Source organism: Trifolium pratense, linkage group LG3 (genome assembly GCF_020283565.1).
Source record: "Trifolium pratense cultivar HEN17-A07 linkage group LG3, ARS_RC_1.1, whole genome shotgun sequence".
Taxonomy (NCBI): domain Eukaryota; kingdom Viridiplantae; phylum Streptophyta; class Magnoliopsida; order Fabales; family Fabaceae; genus Trifolium; species Trifolium pratense.
The window spans coordinates 23,372,480-23,391,992 of record NC_060061.1 but is presented as its reverse complement, the minus strand read 5'-3'; the positions used below and the strand labels follow the sequence as shown (position 1 = coordinate 23,391,992).

The 19,513-nt window shown below is 32.3% G+C and overlaps 2 protein-coding genes and 1 long non-coding RNA gene across 4 annotated transcripts; 2 read left to right on the top strand and 1 right to left on the bottom strand.

The window, feature by feature from the left end:
• Positions 1 to 1,097: 1,097 nt before the first annotated feature.
• Positions 1,098 to 13,030, top strand: LOC123913056 (pentatricopeptide repeat-containing protein MRL1, chloroplastic). The gene is made up of 19 exons (XM_045963650.1): positions 1,098 to 1,657; positions 2,766 to 3,498; positions 3,636 to 3,903; positions 4,049 to 4,112; positions 4,196 to 4,340; positions 4,432 to 4,547; positions 4,665 to 4,793; positions 4,923 to 5,096; positions 5,195 to 5,359; positions 5,542 to 5,682; positions 7,601 to 7,700; positions 8,310 to 8,418; positions 8,506 to 8,597; positions 9,120 to 9,210; positions 9,515 to 9,746; positions 9,850 to 9,942; positions 10,467 to 10,515; positions 11,442 to 11,535; positions 12,310 to 13,030. The coding sequence occupies exons 1-19, from the start codon at positions 1,325 to 1,327 to the stop codon at positions 12,542 to 12,544; spliced, it is 3,363 nt and encodes a 1,120-aa protein (XP_045819606.1). The 5' UTR covers positions 1,098 to 1,324; the 3' UTR covers positions 12,545 to 13,030.
• Positions 13,031 to 13,436: 406 nt separating this feature from the next.
• Positions 13,437 to 13,966, bottom strand: LOC123913057 (auxin-responsive protein SAUR21-like). Its single transcript, XM_045963651.1, has one exon. It carries the CDS (start codon positions 13,866 to 13,868, stop codon positions 13,557 to 13,559), a length of 312 nt encoding a protein of 103 aa, XP_045819607.1. The 5' UTR covers positions 13,869 to 13,966; the 3' UTR covers positions 13,437 to 13,556.
• A 2,906-nt stretch (positions 13,967 to 16,872) lies between these two features.
• Positions 16,873 to 19,198, top strand: LOC123913058. Of its 2 annotated transcripts, XR_006811553.1 has the most exons (3): positions 16,873 to 17,074; positions 17,567 to 18,022; positions 18,111 to 19,198. It is a non-coding gene; the product is annotated as an uncharacterized LOC123913058 (long non-coding RNA). The 2 variants fall into 2 exon arrangements; XR_006811552.1 differs by having other exon boundaries at positions 17,567 to 19,198.
• The last annotated feature ends 315 nt before the right edge of the window (positions 19,199 to 19,513 follow it).

Here is a 19,513-nt window from a genome sequence, read left to right as displayed (position 1 = left end):
ACTAATTTAATCACAATAATAAAGTCATTTAACAAAGGACATATATTCTGTCACATGATGTGATCGTCTATAATCATTTGTAATGCTTTTAATTTAAAAAAAAATTTTTTTTTTGACAAAAATTTAAAAAAGAAAAATTTAGAACTCCACAAACTTACAAAAAGATTTTAGTGTGTTTGATAATTTATAGCGTATAAGCCGAACAAAATAGAGTTGTTTGATAAATTTTTTTCACAAGTACTATATAGAAGTATTGGAATTTTTCCTATTCTTTATATCATATAACAAATTTATTTTTTTAATATAATTTTTTTATTGGGTTACAATGTTTTCTTATAAGCTACTTTTTGTTTGAATTGTCATTTTTTTTTTTTTTTTTTTTTTTGACGCATGAATTGTCATATTTTTGAATTTAAGAAAAATAACTTATATAAATAAATTTTCATGTTAATTTATAAGATCTTGCTAACAAAATTTATATCTTCATAAATTGTTTTTTATAAACTACTTGACAAACTCTTGAATAATTAATTTTTTTTAAAGTAACTCTTGAATAATACATAAAAATTTATTTAATTGTATAAGTTCAAAATATGTCAATTCAAATAGATCCTAAAGTATAGTTTGAGGTTATAATTTATAACCTATCATTTTTTTCCTCTCAGTTTTACTAATAATTAATTTAATTGTAAAAATTTAAATATTATTGTTTAAAATATTTTGAAGTCATCTTATATTTATCACATAGACGATATGATAAATACCACTAAAATCACACAAATAATTTTGATGTTCAATTTCGAACTGAGATAAACATGTCCGTCCAATCTATTAGTATCAAGACATTGTCTAATTGAACTAATTTAACGGATTTTTATAACTGATATGATAACTTTATTCAGTGAATTTGTTCAAAAAAAGCTTTATTCAGTAAATAATAATTTATTTATAACAATTTTTTGAGAACTACAATTAAAATTCAAACAAACTATGATTAGCAATTAATTTTAATTTAATTTTGTGTTATGACAAAATTAGCAAATAGTAAATTAATCTACTCGTACATGATTGATTAACGGTATTTGAATAGATTTTCTAAGAAAGGCAAGTTGAAGTGAATCTGTGGTGCCTCATAGATTAACGGAAAACCAAAAACGCGCCACGTAAGCAAAAAATAGGATGAAATGATGAGCAAGAAGAAGTGGTGTCAATCAACCTCTTCTTCAAATTTCTTCTTCAAGTCACAACCTCCTCCTCTCCTTCTTGCTAATGCTTCATTCTTCTTCTTTCTCTTTCTCTTTCTCTTTCTCTCTCATCCTCATCCATGGAACTTAACAAATTCTGTTTCAACCACCACCACCGTTCTCTCCGATTAACAACTTCTCCTCTTTCTCTTTCTCCTCCTCGCTCTCACTTTCTCGGTTCCAATCACACTCTTCTTAAACCACCTGTTACTTCAGCTTCAACTTCATCAATTCGGTTCCGTAATAAACGTAGCAATAGGTTAGGGTTTCTTCGTCTTCATTCTCCGCGGTTTGTGTTTAAGGCTTCTTTAGGCACTCACTCGCTTATTGTAGTTGTTGTCGTTGTTACTTTATCTGCTGTTTCTTTCCTTCATTTCACTCTCAATAACAAAAAGAAGAAGAATCACAATCAGGTCAAATTTACTTTACTCTCATTTTTGTATTGTTTAAATGTTCGTTTTCTGTTATATATATATATATATATATATATATATATATATATATATATATATATATATATATATAATTCAGGATTTCAGGATATGAAAACTTAAGTTCGTTTTTGGATCTTCACATAATCACATGGACCTGCAGAATATATACATTTGGATATTAAACTCTTTTAGGATTGACTTAGGGTCTGTTTGGATAAACAACTTATTTGCATCTTATAGCACATACACTTATCATGTTAAGTGCTCATGTATAAGCTTACATAAGCTATTTTTATAGCAAAAGATAAAATAAAGATAACTTGTTTTTATATATGCTACGAGTGGAGAACTTATGAAAATTGTTATACACTGTTTTCATAAGTTCTCTCGAACGGTCTCACAAATAAAGACAACACTTATGAGACTGTTTGGGAAAACTTATTTTCATAAACTCTCCAAGATAGCTTATGGAAACAGCTTACAGGGAAACATATTTATTTTATGTCTTGTTATAGAAATAAGTTATATATAAGCGCTTATCATGATAAGCGCTTATGTTATAAGCTGCAAATTACACTGTTTATCCAAGCATAGTTGCGGACTTTAGATAATTTATTGAAACTGCCATCAATGTTATCAAATTCTGTTTTAAATTGAATTATATAAACTCGTTATTTGTGAACTGTCAGAATCTCATGGTGAATTTTCCCTGCCTAAAAGCATTTAATGTATTAATTTAATGTTATACATATGGTGGTATTTTTCATTAAAACGTCGCTTCCTAGTGTTGAAAGTGTTCCGGTGTTTCCTTCTTTGGCCAAGTTTAAAGTGTTTTTGAATTGATTGCATATGTTCCATGGGTTTGAATTTTGATGCACTGGCAGTGTAAAAAGTTTTATACTGTCAATAAATTACAACTATTGTGTCATGTTTGAAGTAAAATGTTTTTAATGATCTTATGATTATAATTGATTGACGACGTAAAAAATATTTACACTGACAGTTTGTATGTATTAAATTCATGTTCTATACTTCTACTTATATAATTGATAACACCTTGTTAACATTTTCACTCCTACTGACACAGGGACATGCAAAATTTGCATTATCACCACAAGGAAGTAATGCTGGGAACCAGGTTATTGATAGACAGATTCTTGGTTTTCCAGAATTTCAAAGGGATAACTCACTGACCGAAATTGGGAAGTTAAATGGTCACATCGGAAAGGACAACCATGTTTTTGAGGACCAAGAGGCCCCCCTTCAGTTTTTACAATCTACTATGGTGCAGGAAACAGCCTTAAAGACTCAGACATTAGATTCATCTTCGTCCGTTCTTGACTCTGGTGTCAATGGTAACAGTTCCGAGGTATTAGAGGAGCCTTTTTTATCTGTGGCTTTCCAATCAAGTTCATTGGAACCTATAGCTTTTGCTGAGGAAATCACTTTACAAGTTGAAGAAAATCAAGACGCTGCTGATTCTGATCTTGAGTTGCCTTTGGGTACGGTCAAACCTGAGCATAATGTTTCTTCTGGTGGTTTAGACAATGCGCTAGATACAATCTATGAACATACTAAAGAAAACATTGACCTTCGAGCCATCAAAAGTGATGTCCTTTTTGGTGAATCTGTTAGGGATGGGCTGTACATGTTTTATGAGGACAATAATTCTGCATCTGGATCCATGACATCCTTGAGTAGTATCAAGTCATTTTCTCCCCGTGCTTCTTCTGTGAATAGCACAGGACTGACATCAGCTATAAGAAATATCAGCCTAAATGGATTAGGATCATCTGCCGACATTTCTCTTCAACATGCAGGTAATTACACAAAAGAAAATGCAAGATGATCTCACTTCATTTGATGATGTAGTTGGTCAAATCGTTTCATAATATCATCATGACGAGCAATAAAAATTTAGAGAAAACTTTAATGTAAACCATGTTTATTGTTTCAGAGTACGTTGAAGAAGCAGTTGAAATTTCCAGTCACAAAGAAGGTCACCCTCCACAACATTTAAGTCAAAACTTGAGGAAAACCAGCACATATCCGAGAGACAGGGAAAGGAACTATATGGATCATAATAGTAACAATGTTTTGCCTCATAGTTCCCACATCAGGGCGCATGTCGATCAGCAAGATGATCAAATCAGGGTCCACGATGGTCAGGAAATTGACCCTTCAGAGGATCTAAGAAAATATAATAACTTGCTAAAAGTTGGGAGGTACTCCAATGAATGCCAAATAGCACTAACATGTCTATGGATCACTGTACATTGAAATTTAATTCATGTAGCGAATTTGCCTTTGTCTCTTAACTATTACTTTAAAGCTTGAAAAACTAATCTCGAAGTACATTGATTTTATTAGGTTACGTAAATGCGTAGAATTGCTTAAGGATATGGAAATGAAGGGTTTATTAGATATGACTAAGGTACATGCATCTTCATGGCTGTTTCTGCCCTTTCTGTTCTTCAGTTTTGAGTTTCTCTTATATGCCATATTCACTGGTTATAGGTTTATCATGCCAAGTTTTTCAACATCTGCAAGAAACAAAAAGCTGTTAAAGAAGCTTTTGATTATGTTAGGCTTATTCCAAATCCAACACTGAGTACATTTAATATGCTTATGTCAGTGTGTTCAAGCTCCCAAGATTCAGAAGGTAAGTTGATCCTGGGTACCCTCCAAAAGGTTATTTCTTTGCCACCTTTTCAGTGACATTTGTTTTGTTTTGTTTTGTTTTGTGTGTTCAGCGGCTTTCCAAGTTATGCAGCTTGTTAAGGATGCTCGACTAGATCCTGATTGCAAACTTTATACCACTCTGATATCAACTTGTGGCAAGAGTGGGAAAGTTGATCTAATGTTTGAAGTACAATGCCTCTCTTCTCGGATTTGTTAATTAATTCACCCTACCGTGATATTATTATAGATAATTATATTTTCTCTAAATCAATATGTAGTAAAAAATGTTAATATGCATGCTTAGGTGTTTCACACGATGGTTAATTTTGGAGTGGAACCTAACGTTCATACCTACGGGGCACTTATTGATGGTTGTGCTAGAGCTGGTCAAGTAGCTAAAGCATTTGGTGCTTATGGGATTATGAGGTCAAAGGTACAATATTTGCAACATATTTTTCTAAAGAATTATAGTGTCATCTAGAAGTTAAAGAATTATCAGCGTATTAGTTGAGTTCTTACAATTGTTAATTGTACATACTGATGAAATGTTTGTATGCAGTAGAATGTGAAGGCAGATCGTGTTGTTTTCAATGCACTTATAGCTGCATGTGCACAGTCAGGAGCAATGGCTCGTGCCTTTGATGTGATAGGAGAAATGGAGGCTGAAATACAGCCTATTGAGCCAGACCACGTAACTATTGGTACATTGATGAAGGCATGTGCAAAGGCTGGTCAGGTGTGGAACTTTATTCTAGTATAAAAATCTATTTTTTGGAGTTGTTCTTATGTTTCATGAAATGTACGTAATACTGAACAACAATGAGTTTTCTATAGGTTGAACGAGCACGTGAAGTGTATAAGATGATACAAAAATATAATATAAAGGGATCTTCAGAAGTTTACACAATTGCAATTAATTCTTGTAGTCAAACCGGAGATTGGGAATTTGCACGTAATGTATACGACGACATGACCCAGAAAGGGGTGCTCCCTGATGAGGTATTATGTTTTTGTTTTTGAATTTTTTGGGGGATATGGATTATCAAATTCTGCATATTTTTATTTTTAAAAAATTTCTGCCTTTATTTGTATGGTGGTTTCTTTGAGTTGATACTTGTGTGTAGTTTTCTGTCCTTTCTCTACTATTGTTTACTTACAGAAGTTATTGACTCACCATGCAGATGTTTCTGAGTGCACTAATAGATGTTGCCGGGCATGCTAAAAAGCTGGAGGCTGCCTTTGATATACTACAAGAAGCCCGGAAAGAAGGAAAACAAATTGGAATAATGGCATATAGCTCATTGATGGGCGCCTGTAGCAAGGTATGTATGTCTGGTCAGGTAAAATGATTTAAAGGAGAAAACAAAGCAAAATTGGCGCACAAGAAAATGAAGGTGGAGTATAAGTGAACCATCATAACAGATAGTTCACCATGAACCATAGAAAATAACCTACTATTATAGATGACAATTATTTTTTGTTTTATTGTATTGAAGTATTTTTCTTATTGCATTTTATTACTCTTGAAAATCTCAAAAGACCATTGCTTTGTTAACACTGTGCAAACTCAGATATGAAAGTGTTCCAGTTTACCACGTTTGGCTTCACATCCATCATTTTCATACTACCCACCAAACCCAGAGCCTCATTTGCAAGCCTTTGTTAAACATTCAAAGCATGTTCTTCGAGAATGCCTAGCTAGAATCGCCGATTCACCATCATGATTGTGTTGTGATTTTTACAAACAGAGCTAGTAATGCAGTTGACCCAGATAAATCATGCTCAAGCTCAAGAATTTGATTCTTTCATTGGGATGCAAATCTTTACCTTATCCGGTCAAGCACAACAACTCCCAACTTTTTTTCCCTCCATTGGCAGAGTTTTCTGGGGTTTTACCATAAACATTCTATCACTGGAACGACAAATGAATTCACAATAGTGATGCAAACTTCAATATTTCCTTAATTACAATGATGCAATCCTAGGTTTTCCTCAACTGCCGAGTCTCTTGTTTTGAGATAATGCAGTGTCTCTCCAATCTGTAGGCATCAATATCTTTGGAGGGAGGGAGTTATAAGGTTGACTTGGTGGTTGAGGTGGAAGAGTTATGGAGTGGAGTCATAAGGGTTGTCTCAGGTTTGATTCCCACTTCCAGCAAAAACTAAAAATCTAACAATTAACAGAACATACTAACATTGGCCGATTAAAAAAAAACTTTGGAGGGAAAGTTTTACTACTCTCATTTGATTCTTCTTAAGTTCCCCAAGCTATCAATAACAGATTTGGATTCCCCTCACCTGAATCGGAGCCTGTGGGCCCTTCCTAAAATCGAACTGGGCTATTTCAAGTTGAATGCCTTCTTGATCTTGCTAGTTGCAGAAGCTAAGATAATAGTTGTACCGTGCACAAGTTGGAGTAGTTGGAGGATCAAGTTATGAAAAAAAATAAAGTGGCTTCACCCAATTTCATTTAGGGGTCAGCCTGCAATTTCTAAAAAATAGTTATATTTTGTGGGTTAAAACACGTGGTTCATTGTCAATCACAAGCCAATGCCTCACCTTAGACTCCAGAAAATGAAATCATCACTAATAAGTAATGAGTCTGCCTGGTTTTCCCCGACATCTTCTAGTTGTGCAATTCAAAAATTTGAGTAATTGATTTTGCAGAGTAACAAAATGAAATCAGGATCTGTTTGTAAGGGAAAGGAATTGAAAAGGATTGGAAGTATCCTTAATTAAATTAGCAATAAACTAGATTTGAATACTGTTTTTGTATTAAAAGACAGATAATAAAAAGTTATTTTAGCTTAAAATTATACTTTTCATTTTGGCAAATGTGGTTCTTTTAAATGACTATTATTTGGTTTTTTATTTGAAAATTTATTATAAGAAATGGGTTTCACTACAATTATAAGATTTTTCTGGCATTCTAGCTATTGATCTTAGATTGGAAATATGTATTCATGTAAGATGTCATCCTTTAAGCGTAGTATTTAAGGATTTTCTGTTCAAGTTGATGATCCTGCATCTAGAAGCTAAAGATAATGAATCTAAACTCTTTATTTGAGAACCCTAATAAATACTTAGATATATTGGGGGTAGCATATGAAGTACAGTTCTAAGTTAGCATGCTTTTAAGTTTTTCCGTGCGAGTTTATGTTATTTCAATACTTTTGTTTCCTGTAATAAGTTCACCATTCTGAAAAAAGTGTTAGTAACTAGTGGCAAATGCTTGTTCCAGGCAAAAAATTGGCAGAAAGCATTGGAGCTATACGAATATCTTAAATCTCTTAAATTGGTGCGAACAGTTTCAACTGTTAATGCTTTGCTCACTGCACTTTGTAAGTTTTTCTTTTTCCTTTATTTATTTATTTACTTATTTCATATTTTCATGCATTCCAAATGTTTATGCTTCAACACTAAGTGGTTGACATAGGATGCTGTTAAATGGTTTTGAGAAGTATTTCATAGGAAAAGTAACTGAGTTTGAAGGAAGATGGGACAGTGAAATTGTGTATAACTTTAAGTTAGTTGGTTTAGTAAACGCATATGAAGAGAAAGTGATGCAAACCAGACAGTACAATCAAGCAAATCAAGTAACTCAAGAAGATAAAATATGGAAATATGATCACTAAAACTATACCATTAAATATGCAAGAACATTTACCATGAAGTGATTGAGATCTGACAAGGACAAGCCAGTAAATGCTAAGATAACTTGACACTGATCAACGTTTCTTTTTCTAAAACATTTCCTTTTAATGAATGAAATGAGTGAAAACCTTCTACCTTAGTGTTAACTGAAATATGGTTACTTCCAAAATTCCAACTTCGTTTTAAATTTTATGCCTTCTTAAGTTGTTTCCCCCTCCCTGTGTGTGCAGTTGCATTGTTTAGGTATATCTGTTTATTAGAAAAATGGACTTCAAAACATTGTGAGTTCCGTACAGGTGACGGGGATCAATTTCAGAAGGCTTTGGAGGTTTTATCCGAAATGAAAGGATTAGGATTGCGCCCAAACAGTATCACATTCTCAATACTTATTGTGGCAAGTGAGAAGTAAGTGATTTATGTGGATCTGTTGTCAAACTAATGATTAGTTTGGGTTCTTACTTGACCAAATTTATTTTCTGCCTGCTTTTGTAGGAAGGATGATATGGAAGCAGCTCAAATGCTCCTTTCTCAAGCCAAAAAGGATGGTGCATCCCCTACTCTCATCATGTGTCGATGCATAATTGGTGAGTATTGTGGGATTTTGTTGACTAATCATTATTTTGTACTTGCTTTAAAAAGTATGTGGTTCCCAATGTTACTTCTACTTTTACTTTCCTTCATCTGGAGCTTTGTTATCAAAAGATAATTGTCTCACTAAGTGATGTTTGCAAATACATTGAAAATTAAAGTTATATTTAACTTTTGCATTTTTATTTCACGTTCTTACATATATTTTGTCAAATTTGTGTTTTCCTATTTGTTATGTGTGTAAATGAAATAGGAGGTGTTCCTATAAACACCATTTCATATAAAGAATCCAGCAATATGGTGAAATCTTATTCCTCTCCTGTAATTATAAACGGCAATGGATTACTAATATGATTTCCGTAGCTTTTTCTTTATGAATTTAATTTTTTTGTGTTGCTGGGAAGTTAAAGCTAAAGATCGTGGACTTTGGTTATTTTGTGGCCTAAATTTGTTCAAATTTTAATTCTTGAGAGTTGCCTGGTATGTGAATCTTGATAGTACTTTGATTTCTTTGAAAGGAATGTGCCTGCGGAGATTTGAGAAGGCTTGCCTTGCTGGTGAATCTGTTATATCTTTTGACTCAGGACGGCCACAAGTTAATAATGAATGGTATTTGTTATATAATTTCTGCAACTTTTTTTAATACACAGTTTTCTATCATCACCGGCATAGGGCAAACACTAATTATTTATATATAGAGGTTTTTCCCTTTCCAATTTAGGCATGTTAGTGTGCTGTATTTTTAATTGTAATATACTCAAACAACTATATTGAAGAAGAAAACAATAATTAGTTACACAAGTGAAGTCTGTGAATCACCCTTTTCCCTATTTGTTATACCCATTAATTTACATCGCCTTCTCTTCTAGGTTATTTTCTTTCGGAAGCTTCTAATGCTGCTTTTTACTCTTAGGACATCACTGGCTTTAATGGTGTATCGTGAAACAATCGGAGCTGGTGAAAAGCCTACAAGTGAAATATTGTCACAAATTCTGGGATGCATGAAATTCCCTTATGATACATATGTGAAAAATAGACTTGTTGAGAACCTGGGAGTAAGTGTTGAAAACTCAAGAATGGAAAACCTCTGTTCATTGATAGATGGATTTGGCGAATATGATCCTCGTGTTTTTTCAATACTTGAGGTGAGTATGGACTATGGAACTGAAACTAGTTATATTAAATATATTGTGTCTTAGTGTTCCTAAGGGAACCTGGATATCATATGATGTTGTACTAATCATGTAGGAAGCTGCTTCATACGGAGTTGTTCCATCTGTATCATTTAAAATGAATCCTATTGTTATTGATGCTAAAGAATTGGATGCTCTTACTGCTGAGGTTAGCTTGTCTAAGACTTAAAATAATCCTACAGTGATGATTTATGTTACATAAAAGGTTGCATTTTAACTGTCAAACACTAGAGAAAGAGAGTAATTGCATGTGGGATTCATTAACTCAAATGTAGTTGGGAAGTAAATCATTGTATATATCGAATTAAAGGAATTAGGACACAGACAAGTAACATGCCAATGGCCAGCCCAAAATCTTGCAAGCCTACATATGCTTACTATGTTCTATTATTAACACACAATAAATTTCATTGTAGTTATTGAATGCAAGATAAATATGGAAATATGTTTAGCTAGGTGTGAGTTTGAATAATGGATATAGATCCATTTGTTGTAGTTGGTTTCAACAATAGCCTCTTGTTTTCCTGCAGTTTCACTTTTGTGTCTCTCTCAAACATGATATATTACTGCAATATTTGCAAATTTGAAGATGTAAACTAATATGCAGTAGATAAACATTTATGCTTCTGCAACTGCAAAATTTATATCCCTAAATCCATGGAAATATTCCAGGTATACCTCTTAACTATTTTGAAAGGTCTCAAGCATCGACTAGCAGCAGGTAATATCATCATTTATATTGCTATATGTCTGCATTATTCATGTTGCACTTTTTGATAAGGAAATTATCCTTCATAGAAAGATTATCCCCTCTATCTCTTTTTTCCTTATAATTCTTGTTTGAGATATATGTTGAAATTTTTTAATATTTGTTTGCTAAATTGAGTTTATTTATATGATACATTCTCTTCACTTTTGGCAAATGATTCTGATATTTGGAAATGGAAATAAGTTTAATCTAAAGTGTAAGTTGTTATTTTCAATTTTTTAAAACCTTTCCCATGGTTGTATGGACACGAATAGCTAACAACATATGATTTGAAAGATTGTGCTTTATTTTTGTTACTGAAGTATCATTATCCAAGTTTTTTTTTCTTTGGTATTAACCCTTTGGTTCCCAGGGGAAGGGGGCCCTGGCAATCCAAAGTTCAGCCACGAGGTAAGTAAAGTCTGGCCAAAAATTGTTCCCACTAGGAATCAAACTCGGATTCTATCATTATCCAAGTTTTGTTAATGGGATTATCACACATAAGTTAGTTGCTCTCCCAACCCTCATGCGTTTTTTCCTTTCCTTCTACATAATGATTTTGCCAATACAAGGGCTTGTTTTCTGGTACTCTAACTCTGCAGCAAAGATTGCGAACAAAAGCTTTGCTTTTACGACTCTTTGCCCGTTAACTTAAAATTCTCAAGCTTGATCACTCACTTGGTGATCCATTTTTTATTTGTCGATTTGTGGTAATGTGAATTCACATCCTGTAGTTGTGTTCCTTATAATTTAAAATTTAGATTTTTTCTTTCTTTTAATTTTTTAATAGTCTTTGTTTAAATAAAGTTGATTAATATTATTTTCCATATACAGCGTAAATGCTGTTTACATTATAGCCTACTGACTTATTTACTCCTTTCCTATTAAAAAATATTCAGGTGCAAAACTACCCAATATAATCATTTTATTGCCTGTAGAAGAAGCAAAAGTTTCATCTCCCGATGGGGAAAAGACTATTATACTTGCAGAAAGGTGAGAATAGTCAATCACAAATGCATCCACTGTCAGCATGTTTTAAATTTAAATTATGTCACCTATCTACAAAATACATTTTGTTCAAGCATATAATACGAGTTACTAATCAAATTTTATGAGCCAGAGGAACCCACATGTTTAAATGCCGGAATATATTTCCTTTTTAGACTGCCAAGTCAAATATGGAAATCTTTGTGCAATTATCATCAATATTTTTATTCTTAGGACGCTATATGCTGTTGATTTACTTTGGTGGCACGTCCATATGTTAGTATACAATGAATATCCTAAGCGGTCAGTGGTCTTTGGTTAATGGTCATGCATGAGCAACTCAAATTTCAAGTTTATTTTTCAAATTTTCTTGCAGTATCAAGCGAGGTCATTTATTGTCCCTGTTAATATTTTGTTACTTGCAAGTTGATCCATCTTAATCTTTTTGCAATTTACATTATGTTTTTGGGAGAAGTTGTCATTAGATGTCTGGCCCGTTTTTTTTTAAAAAAAATTGGGCAATGGGGAAAATCATTATTATTAATTAAAGTGGTACTACTTGCCATTTTATAGCCATCTGAGAGGATTTGAACTTCGTCCCTTGAAGTTATCATGTTTGACTGGTTTATAATTATGCGGTTGAAATAGTGGAAGATGATCTTAAGGTGTTCTTGTGTGGACGTTTTCATTTTTTTTCAGTATCATATTTTCTCTTGCATGTCTAGATAAAATATTGTTGAATAAGTTATGTATGAAAAATATGCAATGTTTTGGCTTCAGAGGTGGCCAAGCAGTTGCAGCGTTGTTTAGGAGGCTTCATATTCCTTACCAGGGTAATGAATCAAATGGGAAACTTCGATTAAATTATCTGGGCCTGGTAAAGTGGTTTCAGCCAAAGATTGCGTCTCCATTCATCAGTTTACAAGGTGACTGGAGCTCATCCCAATCACGACTCCGCAAAAATATTAGCAATCAGCAGCGAAACATTCGAACTGGCAATCTATCTTTGGACTAAATGTACATGCATCCATTACTATAGTTAATGTTTTTTCAATAGAAGTTGAAATCTCCTTCATCCTAATGGAGTAATGGTATAGTAGAAGAGTAATCTAGACCCAGGAATGCTTGTAGATAATGCCTTCTTGAGTGCCGAGGCCATTGAATGCTAAGAGCAGGGAAAGTGTAGGACATCTCATGAAGTACATTTTGATGAAAGAACCATGGTTGAATATAAGATGGCACATATCTCGTTCTTGTGATTACTGTGGCCTTTGCAATGCGGATTATATAAATGTTTGATGATAGAGATGCTGATACCGGATGTATGCGTATATTTCTACCTGTATTTTCCTGTATTTTTTGCCGGAACTCTCTAGGTGTATACTAAAAAGTAGGCATATAAAGAAAATATGTATATCAGATGATTTTGGTATTGATATTTGTAAGTTGTTCCATTGTATATGTACTATCAGCCAATTTGAGACTGATTTGTTCGTTTACATGTTTGAACTATTTTCACAGTAACACTATCATTTTGTTTTCTTTGTTTTCAATTGAAAGAAGAAAAAAGAATACCGAAAGCTTCAAACAGCACACATGGAACGAGCTAGAAGAAAACCTAGCCATTCTGACTTTGAAGAAGAGTAAGGAGAAGGAAATGTGGCTAAACTACAAAATGCTTGCAACTGAACTATATTGTGGAATTTTCAATTGCAAACTTTTCAGCTTACAGAGTGTAACAAAAGAAGCAGAAGTTACAGTTGCCTTGGCAATTTTGTTTCTCTTAAAAACAAATATTAATTCGACGAAACAAATTTATACAACAAAATACAACATTTTTGTATTATAGGTCAAGAAAGACCAGAGTTAGAAGGAAAAACCCAAATTGGTGGGCAAACTGAAACAAATGAAGTGAATCATAGTAGTCTAATATGTATTGCATTGCATATATTACATGCATAAATAAATAATTACATAGTACATTTTATTTTTAATTCTATTCTAGCATATATAGGAACATGAATCTTTCACAAGGAACGTAGTTGAGATGTAAGATTGATGAATGCATCTTCTTTGCAAGGAATTGTGAGACCACCCATAGGATGATTGTAACCAAACTCTTCTTCCGCTCTGTTAAGCAAATCAAGAAAGGTAGGATGGTTCAAGTAAGATATTGGAACCACAAACCTCTTCTTTTGCAACTCTCCAACATAAACTGCTATGTGTCCCTTTGGAACATTGTTGGATTGTTTTGATCCATTATGAAGCTGTGATGTTGAGGCAGTGGACTTGAATATCTGTTTTGCTTGAAGAACCATATATGGCAAACGAATACCCATGATGATAATGGTATTATGGTTGTGTACTAAGTAGTTAGCTGAAAATGGTGAATGGAATGAAATTGAGTTTGTTGTTTGAGAGTGAAGATTAGTAGTGTTGTATTTATAACTTGAAAGCCATACTTTAGATCTATAAACTAATTGGTGGAATTGTTGCTGACACAAGATTGAGGGCCCCATGTAATAAAAATCTTTCATCAGAGAATCGAATCACATGGCTTTGTTATGCAAGCTAAAAATCAAGATAAGTTAATCGTCGGTTGGTTCAGTGGTGATTGATGTTAAACTTGATAGGTAGGACCACGATTTGATCCCCGCAAATGCGTTCAAAAGGGAGCTGAAACTACTTGATATTAAAACTAACCATCCGAATCAGATTAAACAAGTAGTGGAAGCGGAGAAAAAAAATCAAGATAAATATATAAATATTGTACTTGTTTATATCTGCCAGCGCAGTTTTATTGGAATCGTCCTTTCAAATAATGAATGTGGTAAGGAAGGAGGAGGCAATGAGTGAGCGTGAGTGTACAAAACCGAGTGCCGTACGCTGTAAAAGGAAAGTCCGCCCCACGTGGTCAGTTGTCACTTGGGTCTGTTTTCTAACGAGATGACAGGAAATGGCTATAAAAAATGAAGAATGGATAAAAAGATATGAAATGATATTATATTTTAATTTTTAAAAATTTACTTTTCTTATTGTAAAGTTATCTTTATGAAGTGGTATTATATTTTAATTTTAAAAATTTCCTTTTTTTTTTGTTGTTGTAAAGTTATCTTGAACAATACAGATTTTAATGATTTAGAATAAAATCCGTTAACAAATAGAGATTATGGAAACATAATATGCATAATATTGATGAGAGTTTTTAGAGAAAATGTGTTTGTTGAAATGGTTGATTCATTGTCAAAATAAGACACTATGCCTTTAAATATAATAGTTAAGGCTAAAAAAGTAAAATGATATAAAATAAACCACTATTTAAAATATAAAATAAACTATTAAACTATACGACTTATTTCTTGCTACGTAGTGAGATCGATGGCTGAGATGATAGCACATCGGCAACAGAGGTTCCTCGAAAGTATAAAGCACTTTGGGAGTTTTGAGATATTTATTTTTCTTCGTAATACAAAACTTTCCTAATTGGGAAAAACTAAAAAATTGTATTGAAGGAGGTTTCTTGAAAATTTATACGAATTCTTCAATTTCAGTATGTTGCTATAATATTTTCAAGTTAAATATATATTAATTATAAATTTTCATCGATCATTCTCCATAAAAACACTATTCCAATTTCTTTTAAAAGATTTATCTATTTTTCTCTCTACTTTCCTCCTTTCAAAGCCTTCGCCTTTTTTCCTTTTGTATACTTATAAATAAAACCTAAAATATTAAAGTTATGACTCATCTAATTTATATATTATTCAACGTCAATTCTTCTATTCAATGCATACTTTTAATTCACGCTTCATATATCGGTGACAAATCTAAAAGTGATTTTGGGGGTGAGCGAAAATTCATCCCAACTTAGAAATACTAGCAATTTTCATCCACTAAACAATTATAAATATACTTAATTAATATAATATTTAAAAGAAAATGTTGTTACTCGTTAGCACTCCTCTTCATATTTTTATGGCTTAAATGCAGTTTTATCCCCCCTGTTTTGAAAAATGCGGAATTTTACCCTCCCTATTTTAAAATGCAGAATTTTACCCCCCCTATTTTATAATTTGTTGGATTTTGCCCCCCGCCAAAATTTTGCACAAAACTGCTTCCGAGCCTCAAGTTCAAAGCTTCGCACAGAACTCAATTTGGTTCAATAATTCACCAAACTGGTACTGAAACGACCGCAATCGAGTTAGTTTTCCACATAATCAAACTTCACTAAATTTGGAGTTACAGAGAGAGATTAATTACCGTTTTAGTGAAGGTCTGTTCAAATTAATTATCGTATGAAACTACTACTAGTATTTTCGTCATGCCTCTCACCCTGTAGCTCATTTTTTAATACTATTTACGTGTATCTAAAGCTAACGAAATTATCCTTGTTGGCATTTCAATTTCGTCGAATTTGGAGTTACGATGCGTTCGGTAGACGATGTTGAATTTGAATATCTCAAGTATATTTCTGCAAAATTAGTAATTGGACAGACCTTCACTAAAACGGTAATTAATATCTCTCTGTAACTCCAAATTTAGTGGGTTTTGATTCTGTGGAAAGCTAACTCAATTACGGTCGTTTCGGTATCAATTTTGTGAATTATTGATCTAAATTGAGTTATGTGCGAAGCTTTGAACTTGAGGCTCAGAAGCAGATTTTGTGCAGAATTTTGGTGGGGGGGCAAAATCCAACAAATTATAAAATAGGGGGGTAAAATTCCGCATTTTAAAATAGGGGGTAAAATTCCGCATTTTTCAAAACATGGGGGGTAAAACTGCATTTAAGCCTATTTTTATTTATCAAGTACGATTAGAAATATTAATTTAATTCATTCATAATACATTTAATATTGTATTATATTTTTATAGATAACGTATACATCTTATCAATTCTAACCTCTATCGATAAATTAATATTTCTATAGGAAAAAACATACATATATAATATGCTTAAAATTAACAAAAGTTATAATAACAACAAATATTACTTCAAAAACAAAAATAATAACAAATATTAAGACTGATTTTTACCTCATAATCACGAGGCATAACAGGAAGAAAAAAATTACATAGGTTTGCTCATTCAAAGTTTGAAGAGACAAAATATGCTTCTTTTATATACTTTGAAGATGACGAAAAGGAAATTTGGCCACACGATAAAAGGTAAAGATAATTTGACACAAGTTATAAGTTATAACCATCGATAAGCCATTTCATATACCAGAATACTTATATAAGTGGTGTAGAACTTCTTTACACCTATTCGATCAGATTTCATTGCATGCATCAATATTAGATATAAGATATTTTAAACAATAATAAAATAAAGGTACCGTCACGATTTGTAGATTAATCTATTTTATGATCAAATTTAATTGAATGACAGTGTAAAAACATTTACTATATATTATGAACAGATAGTACTTCAATTCATATATCATACGGAGTATTCTATTATTCATGTTAGAGTTGCATGAAAAGACTTTTTTGGTCTTAATGTTATGGTTTTCAAGAAAGATGGTCCGATAATTTAGAGTTTGAAGTAAGTAAAATTTGATAATTGTTCCCACTAAAAATTAAATTAAATTTTTTCTAAACAATTCATCCAAACAAATATATTAGATTTTTATATTATACTCAACTCATCTTTATAAAACTGTCTTATAAAATAATGAATCAATGCCGATTTTTATAAACTTAGCTTTTCTCGATATATTCTTTAAAGTAATAGAATCAAAAGGAACACTATTGAATTTGGTGGTACATAAATATAAAATGATAAATGACTCAATCGATGGCACTATTAAATTTTTATATTAAATCTAACTCATCCTTACAAATTCAACATGTAAAATGAGACATTCTCTCTTTATATTCTTAATTTTTTTCTCAAAAAGTTGTATTTTTATATTAATTTGATTTAAATTTTCTTCAGCTTTTTCTTTCATGTTGCTCATCCTACCTTAAGCTCAACCATTCACTCGTCTTTTTCTTCGGCACTATTCTTTTTTATTTTTTATTTTAACCTTTGTAGGCAGGGATTGATGTCAATTTGATCGGTAAATTGAAATACTCGTGGGGATTGTTCCGTTTGAGAATTTGAAGGCTGAGAATTTTTTTCGTGGTAATGGGGATGAAGGAAACAAGTTCCCCCGAAAGAGGTTTTGGGATGAGTAGGAAATTTTATCCCCCATCCCTAAACACTTTATTAAAATAATACATATTCATATACTTTTTATATTATATTTATTTATATTTTCACAAAATATGTGTATAAATTTGTTTACATGAAATATTTATTATTGTCACAAGACTCACATTAATGCCTTTAATTTTTTTATTTGTTTTTTTGAATAAATTTTATTTTACTTTTACAATTAATTTGATTGAAAATAATAAAAATTTGATATTATTTTTAATGTTGACGGATCCTCGCAAAAATTGTGGCGTTCCAAGAAAATGAGGATGAAAGAAAATAATCTTGCGAATGGTAAATGATAATTGAAAACATTTTAGATGGCGGAAAAGGAAGTGATAAAATACTCTCAGTTTAATATCTTTGATATCACTATTTGTAGGTCAATCATTTTAGATTATAAAAAGGATCTAATGTGAGAACAAAATATTAGTCAGAAAGTGGTTAAAGGAAAGAGCAAGACTTTCATATATTGTCACATGATCATTGATGAATCCTCATCTTTACATGTTAGTTTGAGCAATTTAAGACAAAATCTAGGAAATAATGTAAGAAACTTGATCACAAATAGTAGAAAGACAGATGATTTGAAGTGTTTCACAAGAAAGAAAGATGTTTTGATCATGTAGCTGCGCATGCGCAGGAAGGCCTGTGCATGGCGCAATTCAGGCCATTAGGGAGATCATTTTTATGTGACCTACCCATGGCGCAGGGGGTAGCTGCGCATGGCGCAATGCAATTCGAAAGGATGTTAATATTCTCTGTTGTCTGTGCATAGCACAGAGGTCACTGCGCATGGCGCAATTCAAGCTTTGCAAAGACATTCTCTGTTGACTGCGCATGGCGCATGTGAGGCTGCGCATGGCACAACAGAGTTGCAGTATTTAAGGAAAATCAGTTTTCTGGAGCCATGTTTGAATATTTTTAAGGAAGAACGCATTTGAAGGCTTGGATCTACTTTTCCTCAACTAGATTCGTCCAGATTCACTCAATTCTTGATGGATATGGATTTCTCTTCATCTTTTCCATTGGATTTCTCAGCTGATATGTGGAACTAAGATCCATATGATTGGAATTCATAGGTGAATTCGTTTCATTCATTATGATGTAATTGTTTGTATTTGAATGAATTGAATCAAATTTTCTCAACCAATTGTTCCTTATGCTTATTGCTTTACAATATTTATTGGCCATTTATGTGATGATCTTGATGATTGATTTGCTATGAGAGTAGAAATTAATTGTGGACTGGGAACTATTGGACAATTGTTGATACTTTAGAGATTTTGTGTTATCAATTGTGATATGCAGAATTTAAGTGCTTAAAACCTCAATTAATCACAATTCAATTAGGGATGTGTGATCAATTGAGAGAATTGTGATCCAAAATATTGGACTCAATTAGTTTGTTAATTTTATCTTGAGAAGAATTGGTCAATTTACTTGTGTATGAATATTACATTGTTATAAGTGAGTGAAGGATCCGAAAGATTTCCAATCCAATTTTCCTTAATCTTTGAACAATTTCTTGAAGTGCTTTGAGTGAAGTACCATTGAATGTGTTGTGATAAATTTTCCCCCCAATTATGTTTTCTAGTATTCAAATATTGTTAGACTCAATTGCGTTGATCGAATTATAAACAATCATCGTGGACACGATATCTTAATTACTACTTGACAATAATTGTATACTTGCAATTTAGCGATCAATCATATAGTCACACTCACGTAATTTTTTATTATTTATAAAATAATTAAAAGAATAAAAAAAAATGTAAATTTTAT

What these genes read in the sequence shown, in the direction of transcription:
- LOC123913056 (XM_045963650.1), top strand. Translation starts at nt 1,325, where the DNA reads ATGGAACTTAACAAATTCTGTTTCAACCACCACCACCGTTCTCTCCGA. An exon ending in AGAAGAAGAATCACAATCAG is followed by an intron (nt 1,658 to 2,765) that starts GTCAAATTTACT and finishes CTACTGACACAG; the next exon opens with GGACATGCAAAATTTGCATT. An exon ending in CATGTGCAAAGGCTGGTCAG is followed by an intron (nt 5,097 to 5,194) that starts GTGTGGAACTTT and finishes AGTTTTCTATAG; the next exon opens with GTTGAACGAGCACGTGAAGT.
- LOC123913057 (XM_045963651.1), bottom strand. Translation starts at nt 13,868, where the DNA reads ATGGGTATTCGTTTGCCATATATGGTTCTTCAAGCAAAACAGATATTC.